Source organism: Lepidochelys olivacea (genome assembly GCF_965140295.1).
Source record: "Lepidochelys olivacea isolate rLepOli2 genome assembly, chromosome: 7".
NCBI classification, from domain to species: domain Eukaryota; kingdom Metazoa; phylum Chordata; order Testudines; family Cheloniidae; genus Lepidochelys; species Lepidochelys olivacea.
Window position 1 is genome coordinate 21,027,334 of NC_140417.1, and position 14,346 is coordinate 21,041,679.

Here is a 14,346-nt window from a genome sequence, read left to right on the forward strand (position 1 = left end):
TTATTCACTAGTATTTCTAATTCTTCCCATTTATTTCCCATACTTCTTGCATTAGTGTACAGCTATCTAAAATGTTCATTAAATTTCCCCTCTATATTCCCTCTTGTCTCCTTTGTCCCTGCTATGATTACCCACATTCTCCCCAGATTCTGACTCTTCACCCACGTTTCCATGTTCTGGACTTATCTGTGGGCTTTTGTCGCCTGCCCCCATTAGGGTTGCCAGGTGTTAGATTTTCAACCAGAAAGTCTGGTCAAAAAGGGCACCTGGCAGTGTCCGGTCAGATGTACCGATCAAACACCAAAAGTCCAGTTTCCACAGACGGGAGGGAGGCACTAGGTCATCGACCCATGCCAGCCCCTGCTCAGTAGCCCTTCTTTCTTAGAACAGCAAAGTGGGGATGGGGTTGGGAAAGAGAGGCTCACCAATTTAACACGTGCCTGGTTTTGAACAGTAGAAAGTAAGCAACTGCAATGCATGGTTATTTTTACTCATGAACTTTTAAAAGCTCAGGCTGCTATTAACATGTTAATAGTATCAGTAAAAGGCTGCAATTGGCTTTGTACCCGCCGCCACCAACGGTTTAAGCCAGAGCAATTTTTTTCATATGTTTTGATCCACTGGAGGAGCCTGCGTAGCGCATTAAAATGCTTGGAATGTTGCTTTATTTCCTGTCATTTGCTGATTTAATTGAAATAATTAATAATGGGCCTTTTGTCCTACTTGTTGGGGTGAGTGCAGTGTTGTTGCTTTAAAAAAAAAACACTTTTGCAATTCAAGGAAAATAGACTTTGGAGTTGGCAGTTTTCCACCACTGGTGTCAAGGGTTAATGTGTGACAGAGGCTTCCTAATAGTGAACTGTCAGCTTCTCCTTTCTCTTATTAACTTTATTTTCTGCTAGGATCGTTGGCCTTTATTTTTATTTTTCTCTCTCTCCCGGCTCGAATTCCGTATCCTTAGCATAAACCGCACTCAGAGGCCGAACATAAAGAGACCAAAAGGAGAGGCAGTCTCTAAAACAAGAGTAAATGCACAAAAAAAGAAAAGCGTGTTACAGATTAGCGTCAATATATCAGTGAGCAGACAGCTCATGAAGGCTCCATGGCAGCCAACACAAAGAGCATTGGAAGATTTGTAGTGATTGCTCATTGACGATTAGCTCGGATCCCATAGCAGTGAGGTGAAGGGGGAAAGTGGGAGTAGGATTTGCTATACCAAATCAGATTATTGGTCCAGCGGGTTTGGTGTCTTATCTCCGGAAGTTACAAAAACCTGATACTTTGCAGGAAAAACCCCCACTCATAATACACTTACCCACTTGTTTACTAGTGTACGTGGAAGGAGGAACAAGAACAAACATCCAAGTGACCAGTTTACATCCTGAAGCAGCTCCATGACATAACTTTTGTAGCCATGCCAGCTACAATAATAAACAGGCATTGTATCTCCTCAGTTAAATATGGAAAAGTCCTTAATGCCTATGATCATTGCTCTCTTTTAAAAAAGTCATTACAAATGCATTAATTAGATATGGGTTTGAGCCAGAAAGCACAGACCCAGATCTGAGCTTCCCTGAAATTCAGCAGTGTTCAGAGACTGAGTACTGAGCCACTTGTTTTATAGATACTGAAGCTGTTTGTGTTGTTATGCACCACATTGTTCCTGTAATTTAAATTCAGTTAACAAACTGAGAGTCATGTACTTGTAGAGCTGTGACACATGGAACTACTTTAGTTAAAGGGGTATATACTGTACTGTACTTAAGGGAGTATATACTTTACAGTACTATTGCAACCACTTCTGTTGGTGATAGAGAGACAAGCTTTCAAGCCACACAGAGCTCGAAAGCTTGTGTCTCTGACCAACAGAAATTGGTCCAATAAAAGATATTACCTCACCCCCCTTGTTTCTCTAATATCCTGGGACCAACCTGGCTACAACTACACTACATATAGTACTACTTTCAGATACATAGGCACAAATTCCCATTGCTAAATTCTGCCTTGGTAAATCAGCTACCATTAGCTTCAATGGGAGTTACACCTGTCTAGGCAGAATTGATTTTATTGTAATAAATCCCCTGCAGTTTATGCCAGCAATGAATATTGCCCCACAGTTCAAAAGGTCACCTTCTTATTGACATATTATGTTATATCATGTCAATAAGACATGGATTGAAGCCTCAGTGTTGTTCGTTGTGTTAATCATCTGCATGCAGAGTAAGGCCTGCTGAGAATGGAGGTGCAAACATCTCAGTAGGAAGACCTGCAAGGATCCTGAACTCATAATATGTCCCGAAGAGCTAGCACAAAATCAATGCCAAAGTCACACTGCCAAGTCTCTGTGATGCATTTATTTTTGTGTATTAAAAGCAAAAGTAATTATGAACCCCAAAAAAGTAGTAGTTTTAAGCCTACATAAGTTTTGGGCAGACCAGAGTCAAGGCTTCTCCACCCACCTTGAACTTGTATTTTGTTGTGCCTGATGCCTGGTGTGGGCAATAATTAGGCTCTAGGGAGTGACTTTGGAATGTAGTGATGAGCTTTAAGGTCCCAAACTTGCAAGCATTTATACATGTGTAATGTTATGCTCCTAAGTGCTACTCATATTACTAAAGTTAAATACCCATATAAGGTTTTGAAGGACCTGGGCTGAAATTCTGAATTAATATGCTGTTGATACAAGTCATCAGCATCTATTTTTGACACTTTCTTTTGTGTGTTTATCATACACACAAAATATACATATTAGTTTTTAAATAGTGAGAATTAGCTTGCTAGGAAAATTGGTACAATTTCCTTAACTAAATTCTTTCCTCCTGTTTCTTTTACTCTGTGCAAGACTATTGAACCAAGAGTTTGATGTCTGGAATGTTTCAGGTTTATTAACTTCAACAGAACTAGTGTAATTTGGCTTGAAAATCACATAGTTTAAAACATAAAAACCCAAACTCAAGATCCATATACATTTCTATCAGTATTTTTAATCAAAGTTTAAGTACAAAACAGAAAATGTGCACAACACGTTACAAATAACACAATCACTTTTCCAGGTTTGAGGAACCCTGGAGAGAACACCATGTGAATTAGATAAATTCAAGGAAAGCTTACATCAGGCAGCACTGAAACAATCTGAGATACACAAATGGAGAACACGACAGAGAAACCTTGCTCTGTATAGCCGTTAGAAGAATGAGCCACTCTTGCCAAAGTAATACAATATTGTATGTAGGTCTGTTTGCCTTCCTTCTGCCTCCTTCCTCCTATCTGCTTGCTGTACCAGTGTACAAGAGCAAGAGATGCAGAAGCATGATTAAATACAACATAGCAACCTTGCATATTGAGCTCAGCACTCACAAAGAACTACCTAGTGAACTATTTTGATCCTTTAAAGTTCCCTACCAAGACTAGGATAGATGTGGCCACATTTTATTTGATACATGAGCTGCACAACTCTCACAGATAGTTGCTCTGACTTGAAACTGTCCTAATGGTGCTGCTGCCTCCTCTCCACATATGCGGCTGCTTTCAGCCTATTACCTTCCCTGCCCCAGTTTAACTCCTCCAGTGCTTTCCATACTTTTCTTGGGGGTAAACGCTATTATTTCATCATTAGGCAGGGCCTACCAGCTGTCTTTGCTATTTCTTGACATGTGATAACAGCTAGCGATAGGGCAACCTGTCTATTATGGTTTGGGTTGGATTGTTTGTATGACCATTTTCAGTATTGATGCTGATGACTGGTCTGTGTTGACTTCCTGCTTATTGCTTCCTGCTCCTTGTTTCTGTTTGTTTCCTGGTTCCCGCTCCCTGAATTCAGTGTTCCATTTCCTGTTCTTCTGTGTGTGGGTGGGTGTGCACATGTGTGTATGTACACACAGTTTTGGGCGTGTGCAGTTACGCTGAGCCTTCTGCTACATACCTGCCATTTGGACTGTTGCTGACTTAACTGGTTTAGGGTTATTACATGTTTTTGATTGACCACCTACCTGTGTGTCTTGATTTGATTTCCTGGTGTTTGGGGTGCATCAGAATGTAACACAGCTGCCCTGTCTTTGCTGCTTTTTGGCAAAGCTGATGATCGGACAATCTGGTAGAAAGTACTGGAGAGCTGTATTCAGCAACCCCTGGACAAGACCAACAGATTTCTTTTCCCATTTCAATAGGTGCATCTTCTTTGGCAGATCCTCTTGTTAGTTCTGTAGGGCCTTGTTTGTTCTGGTCACAGGAAATACATAGCAACTACTTCTGGGAAGTATTGATAGTGTCACGTTGTCTCACAATAATCTTCTTCTGAGCCATCACAGTATATGAAGGTTTATTTTTTTCCCCCATACCCAAGATAACCAGCCCTTTATACAGTCTTAATTCCATTGCAAATAGTGAACTCTGTTCTCACTCAAATCTGTGGAGTTCATTTGTACTTTGGACGTTTATTTTCAGGCAGGCTACATGCTTTATAGCACTGCAGAGCATGCTGGTACTATTGTTTGGCTGGACACTATAGTTCTGCATAATTTTCAGTTTTGTTCCCCATTCTTTGACTTTCTTCTTGGGTTAGTTAACCAGAGATCTCATGAACAGCTGGGAATAATAGCAAAGTCAACTTGCTCTTAGGCTGACCATAACTGGCTTCTGTACCTTCAACCTGTAGGCTCACCAGTGTCACACGCTGGTGGGGTATCTGCTTACCCTGAATGACTGCAAAGCAGAAGCCATCAGACAGCAGTTAGCCTGACAGTCAAAATGGAATGTGTAGTATTTCTAAGTAATGGAGATTGTAGAATAGGAAGTAGACTCAGCTCTCCAGCCACCATCAAATAGGATGAAAGAGAGGAAGGGGAAAAAAAACCTATGCATATTTTTTCACATTTGCCCTCAGTTGTTCCCCACTCCTCTCACATTATTGTATGTCAGCTGATTCACTTTTGGAAATGTTTGGCTACACAATGGAGAATGTATCTGAATGCAAAAAAAAAATTGTTAGCCTGATTGTTTTTATTACAATGGACCCCAAGGCAAGTGATAGAGATTATAAAAGTACCTTTGTTTCAAATCTCCCATCTAATATTGATAGAACACTTGGGAATGACATTAATGAATATTTTTCATGATGAGACAGATCCCTGGTTATAAGAAATGGCTGCAATAGATTCAAGAACATAGTAGCTTGACCATTAGTGACGTAAATGTATTGGTCCCACTCTGGTTTGCAGTGGGCATTTGCATATACCACAAAGCCACCACAGTCTGGTACAAATGGATGAATATGGTCGGGAATCACCTAGTTGAAAGTTGGTGTTAAGGTACATTGCAAAGCTGTATGTATAAGCTTGTGATGGAGTATTCATTCCACACATCACCTGGAAGGGTTAAGATAGCTGGGAAGGGGCTAATTAACCCAGTAAACTGTGCCTGGCAGAGAATTAGGCTGGCCAGGCAAGCCCTAATAGAAGATGAATTTCAGCTGAGCAGGTGTAGGCTGGTCTCATACAAAACCAGCAAGCTGAAAACAGAAGGGGTTGTAGGAGAAGTAGTCTACAGTCACTCCCTAGGAGGAGGAAAGTGTGTTTGGAATATAAATTGGCAAGAAACTGAAAAGGGTGAAATAGCAGAGGGAGCTCTACTGGTAACCTGGGGTGAGGGGGGTAGAGCTAGGGGAGAAAAGTAGGAAGAAGAGCAGGGAAATAGCATTGAGGTCTGGGGGTAAGTGGACCATGGTTGCTGAACAGAGTCCCTATGCTGGAATCTGGAGTAATAGGCAGGCTGGGGTCCCATAACCCCCTTCCCCCCCCCCCATTCAAGAAAGTGGCATAGTCTTGAATTAGAGGATGGCTTGGAAAGGCAACTGGACAATTGATCTGGAGAGACTTTGGTATTCTGGAAGGGGAAACATGTATAGTGACCTGGTCCAAGGGCCAAGTTATGGAGAGGGAGCATGCTGAGTCCCAGAGGGTGGGAGGGGCCACAATGAGAGCAAACAATAGGTCATCAGATGTGGATGGAGCTAATCACCTGAACAGCCAGGAGGAGGCACCCTAATGGTGAGTGTAGCTTTGTAATGGGGTTCACATAACCTCCTCCCTTACATATAAGATTAGGCACATAGAAACTCTGTAAGCGTGGAATTCATATCCCCTTGAAAGGCTAGTACAAGGCCCTCTGAGCTGGTGATTCCCCACTTCCTGTAGTAGCCCTACATGGAGTAGGCAGGCAGACTGAGTGGATGCTGCATAGTGGGCTCCTACTGATGCCAAATAAACTGGCATGGAGGAGCGTATTGGTGGTAGATCAGAGGAAGGGCTTGACTGGACTATGTGGATTCAGCAGCCTGCACGCTGAAAAGAACAAAGGCACTGGTCACTATCCCAGCCCATAACCTGAAAAGGTCGCTGCAAGGGGTTCCCTTCTCGGGTTCCCACAAAAAGGGTAAGTTTCACCCCTGGAAATTAAAATAGCTGTGGGGGGGAACCTTCTAGTCCTGTGATTTACACCCTCTGCAATGCCATTTAGCTCAATGGGATAGCACTTGGGTAAATGAGAACAGAATATGACCTTCAGCAGATAAAAAGCACACACAGTGGTAAATATAAATGCATTTGTTAAATGCCCTCAAACACATTCTCTCACCCTAGGCTTTACTTTATTGAAACTCTTCCTAATAGGCCCTTTGAGAATGGACTGTAAAGTCATCTAAACACATCATTATTTTTAATGGTCTTTAAAAGAAGATGACTAGCTAATCCTTGTAGTCAGTCTCATTCTGGACACAGGAATGAAAACAATATCACTTGATTGCTACTCAACTTAATGGGCTGACATTTTAAATAAAGCCACTTTAGTGGTGCATAGTGTTTTATTACATTAATTAAATGCCTAATCAGAGATGCCAAATTCTTGGTTACTGCTTTAGGTAGCAACAAATGGATAATAGACTTTTTTCTTCCTGCCATGATAGGAAAAAGAAAACACAGCATTTGTGCTCCTTAGGAGAAAACAAATTTTGGGGAGGAAGTGGGGTCAATGTATACGCTCAGATGGGAACCTCCATCCATATCATAATGTGTCCCATGAATACTTCTAGTTAACTATGAAGTGGGGATGACGTTCTATGCTAGTTTCAATGTGAACAGGACATACTTCTAGGCTGGGATCTGCAAAGGTGCCTAAGGAAATTGGGCTCCGATGTCCCACTTCATTTCTATGGGAACTGAGTGGCCTGGGCTCCTTTGAAAATTGAACTAAATACAAATAAAGGAATCCCCAAGGTACTGTGTATATTTACTTAAAAGCACAGAAATCTAAAACAACTAACTACCGAAATAACTATGTGGAGCTTCCTTTCCCACAGCATAGCTTTAAAACTGGAACAAGCCTATAGTTAAGTGACATTATCCAAGGGCAGTTAGATCCACTTGTGCGTGAGGCAATATACTGTATGGACCTGATTTTGAAAGGAGCTTCTATTCAGCTCCCCATTTTGTGCCTGCAAATTTGAAGGTATCCTCAATGTTATTTGCAACCAAACAGTTTGACATCTAAGTGATATTGATTGCACTTGCATTTACAAAACTTCAGGCACAAAATGGAAAGTTGCTTTTAACAGGGCCATTGTAGGAGCAATAATGGGTTTAGGAATATTTCATCAGTCCAGCTAGCTAACTGACTGAACCTCCTTTGAATTCACAGCCAAACATAGGATGAGGTCATGTTGGCCTGAGACAATATATAATGCATCCATAGATTGAGGGGACTGGGTGAAGGGAGGAGGGAAAGGTTGTTTATGTAAACACACACTGCGTCACTTCAAGGTGATGCCCATCCAGAATTTCACTTAAGCTGGAAGAATATTCCAAGAAATTTCTGCTGGTCTTCTCTTTACAAATGATCTGAAATGTGTCCTTTTGCTGTTCTGATGTGCATCAGGCCCTACATAAAAGGAGGGGTAACAAACAATGGAAATAAAAAAGTAGCTCTGGCATTCCAGGATCCCCGGTCTTCAGATTCTTGTCACCCAACTGCATTAGTTGAATGTGCCGATAACTTATCTCTTTCTCATCAGATGCTTCATAACCCAGACCCACCACTTTCTTTTCATGGCTATTGGGCTGTCCCCTAGATTCCTTCATGTCACAGTGACTGAGTGGCATGCAGATCAAACCCCATCTCCTCTTCCTGTAAGCATAGACAAAGATGTGCAAAAGCTGCATATATGAACAAACCAAAAAAAAAATCATATCTTTGAACAAAGTTCTGATTGATGCTTCACTTATCAAAGGAACATACTCCTTTACCCTCTCAGTTTGGTCATGAGTTTCCTGTCACTTGGGCAGAGACCAGGAGGAGATTGTTCCCTTCCCCCTCCCCATGGTACTCTGAGGAACTCACATTTCCATGGACTGGCTTCTTACTAACTGTGGAGCAGACTAAAATAAATCTACTGGGGACTCCTTCTGCAGAACAGCAGGACTTTACTTAGAGTGGAGATGCTACCACCCCTGCTTCTCACGCTAAACAAACTTCAAGCACAACTGAAAGGTAACATCACTTGACTATTACAGTACAACACACAAAGGGGGCAAGAGTAACAGCAGACTGAAAACGGTAGCGAAAATTAAATAATGAGCATGGCCTCAAGGGCATTGATCAAAATAACAAGGTAGCTGCCCTATAAGACATCAACACCTTGCTTAATCCTCAAATTGGCACAGCCTGCTGCCCGTTCACACCTCTATCTACTGTAGCTTCACAAACTCAGATCTGGGCCAGCTTCCATCACCTTCTCCTATGGGTCTGGAGCTGCAGCTTGACACTACTGTACTGGCTCAAGGCTTTTTAGCAGCAGTCATTCTGAAACCTGTTGTGTGACAGTACAAATAGCAAAGAACGAGGAGACCTTTGATAGAATAGATGAGTGCGGTGCCAGGATTCCACACTGAACCAGAAGTGCTTTCACATTAGGCATTGACTTTGACAACTCCCATCTATAGAGGCCCTCACCAGATAAAGTTCCAGCGTTAGTCTCTGTGCAGCAATGTGATATTTTCACTCGAGAAAGCAACGTGTCTTATACTGAGCTAACTGCAGTTTGCTTGGTAAATAAAAATAACTCAGCTCTTTTCAAACAAATCAAGTGTCATCTGACATGCTGACTGTTCAATATTTTGCCACCTGCAAAGCTGAAATTTTTTTGCCCATTAATGGCCACTTAAATAAAGAAATGACACCAGAGTAATGACTGCACTATGCAAGCGGTTTATAAGTATCGATACCAGATTCATTCCTGAAGAGTGGAAACACATAAACCATAGCTTCTGCTTCTCCTCTGAGAGTGAATCTCTGGGAGCTGTGAAAATGGCTTCAAGCTAAGAACTGTGATTTGTAACCTACATGTGATGTGATGTGTTAATTTCATATAAGACAGTGTGTAATTATGGAAGAAAAGTTATGTCCAAGGATTCCTGGTTTAAACACATAATGAGGGAAAGGAGGGTAAGTCCACTTTTGTTCCCTTAGCTAGGAAGGTGTTGCATGGTAATATATGAACTAGCTATACCTTTCACCACAGTGTTATTAAAATATAAAGTTTATGACTTTAACTTCTGAAGAAGAAATTATTTGCACCCAGTTCGAAGAATGTCTGCTACTTGTTTTCCCAAATATGCCTTCCAGGGTTTCACCAGACTGTTCATATTCACGAGGAGTTTGCTGGTCCTTGAGTCCTCCTGGCCTGCTATCAGGTAGTCTGTTCCTGGTTAAAAAAATAATTACTTAAATAAATAAAACAGAGGAGTACCTACTTAATATCTCCACTCCCCGGGGAATCAGGATCTTGCACCTTAGCTAGCTTCAACCTTTTTTTTTAAAATGAATATTCCAGGTTGTGCGCATACATTTCTATGTGCATACATTTTCTTTGCACTAATTCCTCTGTACACCAGCAATACATTCTAACATGTGTGTGCACATATTAGAACCTTCACACACAAACCTTAGTTGTTCCAAGGGGTTTAAGACCTTTCAAAATCTTAACACCCACACCAGCAAGCGATTGGGCTTGATTCTGATCTCCCTGTCACTGGTTTTTTGTTGTTGTGGCGTTTGGGGTTTGATTTGGTTTTTACACCAATTTAACTCCATAGGTTTCAGTGGAACTACTCCTTGTTTGCACAGGTACAAGTGACAGCAGAATCAGGTCTTGCCAGGTGTGGGCTGGTTTTGAATGTGAGAATTCTAAAGCATCCCTGTTAGATTATCATCTGCACACGCAACTGCTAATGTACAGAAAATGTGCTAGTTCATACAAAATTGTACACCTTCAAGGAAAGGCCAGACTGAGGCACCACGGAAAATCACGATGTTTTGCATTAAACACAGAGGTGTTTTTTTGCTGTGTATTGTATCGGGTATGATATGTAAAATTCCCTTACTGTTCAGAGGCCCTTGTAACAGCTAAAGCACCTTGGGGCATGTTATGAAGGGAGCTGTGTCCCTCTGAAGTTATCTTGATTTTGTTGGTTTAATAGCACAAAACACAAGTGGAAGGTGCAAATTCCCTAGTCATTAAAACACAACAAAGAAACATCCGCCAACTGAAAAGGATGGCTAGATTTTGGCTCGCAATTTACACTGTCTTATTTTCAGCAACGTGTGTGCATTCCTATCCATACGCCTGGTGTGTGTGCGCGTCTGTTATTATGTATCCATTTGTCTGCTGTGTCAGTTTCTCTTTTTTGTTTGTGCCTTATTGCATATGGCTGTTGTATGGAATCTGGTTGCTTGTGTATTTATGTCATGTGTATGTGATTGCTTGATTTTTAATTGAAATGAAGCTTGGACATCCATCTGCGGGAGAGGGCGGGGGGGATTGGCAGCCTTTCTATATCCAACCTGTTAATATCCAAAGTTTTATTACTTCGGGTTCAATGTGTGGAACAAAACTTCTGGATGATAGGCAAGGGGGGTGGGGGAAGGTACAGATCTTGCCTTCCCTCCCCCATCATAGCTGAAACCTGCAGCAACAGAAAGACCACATTGTCAGTCAGTGTTTTCTGGTGAGGAACAAAATAAACACAATTATTAAAGCGCCTGAGCTGAGACAGTGTTCCGATTGGCTGGTGAGCAGTCTAAAGGGCTAGATTAATCTGTGTGCGCCACACAGATTAGCTGAAATGGCTGTTTGACATGACAACTGCCAGCTCGGTATTCTTCTCGTACAACAATGCACATTCTCCTGACACAATAAGGATCTTTAACAGCAGCTCAGGCAACTCCAGGAAATGTAACCACCACATCCCCATAGGATTAGAGGCATAACCACAGAGGTGAGACACCCAACTGTGATCAGTTCATTAGCAAGACACAGATACTGCTAATGATTTATTACTCAAGCGGACAAACCCCACTATTATACTATAAAGTTTATTAAAAACACAGGGCCGAATCCCCTGATACCCCCAAGTATGTGTAGTGATGAAAGGGGATTCTGAGGGATTATACATTCCCTATGTTCCCTACTCAGCAGCCCTGCAATTTCAGTAGAGGCTGCTGTTGCAACCCCGCTCCCTAAGAAGGACTGAGGCTGATAGTGATGGGAGTCACTGGCCTTGGCTCACTCCTCCCTTCCCCCAAATCCTGCTCTGCAACCCCTTGCACAGTGGAAGCACACCAATTTCACTGCAGACAGAGCACTCCACAGCCCTGGAAGGGGAGAGAGAGGGCAGTATTTACCCCCAAATTATACTTCTTCGGCCTTTAAAAATCCTGAGGTTTCCTATGCTTTTTTTAAAGAAATGCTCGTTCATGTGCAAAGCAGAGGGCAGCTCAATAGTTTATTCTGCCGGGAGTTACTAATATGGAAAGCAGAAGGTCTTTCTTTAGTATCCATACAGCAAATCCATTGGTAGCTCCATAAGTAAAGTTTTATGATTAAACTCTAAAGGCTGTGAGATTAAATATGGACTTCCTGTCATCAGCCAGGGAAGAACATACAACACAATGCTGCAGAGACGGTTGGGCAGGAAGCCAGATCACCCTGCACAGCAGAAAGCCCTGCTGACGACAGTGGCAGTTTGGACTGGCATTGGTGGCTGCTGCTTACCCTTTACCCCTCCCACCGCCACCCCGCTCCCTCCTTGCTGGAAGTAAAGTGATGGGAATGAAAAGCTAATATGCATGCAGAAGTAAGGGAAAAGGGGTGTGTAAAAATCATGAGCCGAATAAAAGCAGGGAATCTCAACATGAGTGAGCATGTACAGTGAAATTCTCAGTGGGTAGAAATCGGCATAGAAACCTGAAGTCAATGGAATTATGCTCATTTACACCACGTGTGAATCTAGTGCATAATTTTGTGATGAAAATCTAGTTTACAAACTTATTGTGAAGAACTGGCTAGTGTGCAGGTGCATCACTGCAGGTACACTGGCTAGCATCAGAACTGTACAATAGTGTTTCAGGGGCCCCATACTCCTAACAGCTAAAGAGAAACAAGGGGGCTGGACTCCTTATGCCCTCTCCCCTCCTTGAGCTTCTGTGAAGGGTCGAACACAGTCTAACCCTATATTAAACACATCTTCACCAACCCTGACCTACAGCTCCCACTGCTGAGCAGGGAGCCCTGCAGCTGTTTAATGGTCCACAGCTATACCATAAAAGAGTTTAGGACAGGAAGTGTAAGAGAATACCTTAATCATTTGCACCACAGTCAGTAAAATGTATTTGACCAAGTTTGAGTTACATTGCTGAAGTACAGCTCTCAGAGACCATATAGTGCATCCCTGCAAATTCAAACCCAATTCCTCACCTGGTGGTACAGATAATGCAAGACCCAAATCATTTTTGAGAGGGCACAAATCATTTTGGACTGATTGGAAGAATTCACACTGGATTTGATTGGACTCAGCCAATCCCAGAACAATTGGCTCTTTTGTATGTAGCTGATTTCAGATGAGAATTTGCCTTAGAGCTCAGGGTAAGCCTTGGATTTCAGACCAAATACAAGGAATTCTTTCACTCAGCATGAAAGTGTGTTTAATCTGTTCAGAGGAAAAAATGTAGGGTAACTTATCTAACAAGTTTTTGTTTTAGAATGTGGATAAGTCCCCACTCTCCATGGTGTAAGGCACAGTAGTGAAACATGATCCTTGGAGACACTGTTTAGCTCATCCAAAAAAACCCCAAGTTACCTGTCTCATTCAGGGCCTGATCCTAAGTGGTGCTGAGCACCTGCAGCCTTTGCTGAAGTGAATGGGAGCTGTGGGTGCTCATCACCTCTCGGGATCAAGCCCTTTGCTGCCTACTTGGATGAAAAAAAGAAAGCAGGGTCCAAAAGACATTTCCAGACTCCAGTTAGCACAGTTAAAGGCACTTACGTGGGCTCTCTAGCTCATCTCCCCATAATTATCCACATGGGATTTCAGCTGGGGCAATACAAATATTTCTGTCTCCAGTCCACTAAATTGCTTGATGGGAAAGAAGGCAGTAGTGAGGGCTCTGCTGAAAAATCCATCCATTCAGCTACTAATAATATTGCTTTCTGGCATAGGCACTGACTCCGGGGGTGCTCAGGGGCGGGAAGAGGCAGCGAGGGCCGGGTCTTGGGGGAAGGGGTGGAGTGGGGGCAGGGCCTCTGGGCAGAGTAGGGGTAGCGCACCCACTGGGAAAAATAAAAATCAGCGCCGATGTGCTTTTCAATTTTTAAGCTGTGCAGTGCTGCTCTTGTGCCTCCAAGACATCATTTGGTTCCTATTTCCCCCTTGTCCTGCAGGGAAGTAATATGCACCAGCCCTTTTGCTGGCACAAGTTACTTCCCCTTCTGTGCCATCTTGGGTGTGGTATTCAGAGGTATGGAGTGGCTCTACTCCCTCCCTACCTCTACTGGCTCTACTCCCTCTACCTACCTGAGGGGGAGGGGGAATAGCTGCTCGTTCTGGTGTTGTCACTAGTTCATACAAGCCCCTCCCCTGTGCAGGTGCACAGCAAGGCTCCCACTTGTGCCCTAACTAATTAATCCTCCAAGTCCTCTGTGAAGTAGATAAGTTCTGATAAACATTAGCTCCACTTGACACATGAAGCAATTGTGGCAGAGGGTTTCTCGTGCCCACAGAGGGAGTCATTGTGAGATGGGATTCAAGGAATTCCTGGACCAAAAGTCTGTGCGTAAACCACTAGACAATGCCTCCCTCTCTAACTCTCTCTCTTTTTCTTTCAAACCTGTATATTCAGAAGCGTAAATCTAATGTAGTAATGAACTGAAATGTGAGATCTGGATTTATTTACATTCTAGGATTGCATTATGGTTAACACTGAGATTGCATTTCCTTTTCTCTATGCATACTGTATATGATG

At 42.6% G+C, this 14,346-nt stretch overlaps 1 protein-coding gene across 3 annotated transcripts in view; it reads right to left on the minus strand.

Annotated features, from left to right (window-relative positions):
- Positions 1-2,985: 2,985 nt before the first annotated feature.
- The window catches only part of LOC311524425 (netrin-4-like), a 66,241-nt gene continuing 54,880 nt past the window's right edge, over positions 2,986-14,346 (minus strand). For 2 of the 3 annotated variants that reach the window (XM_084635506.1, XM_084635505.1), the window contains one exon: positions 2,986-9,751. In XM_084635506.1, the coding sequence (XP_084491632.1) occupies positions 9,615-9,751 (137 nt within the window). In that variant the 3' untranslated portion in view covers positions 2,986-9,614. Of the gene's footprint in view, positions 9,752-10,895; positions 11,013-14,346 lie in introns of those variants that run through there. The other variant, XM_084635507.1, reaches the window with a different exon arrangement.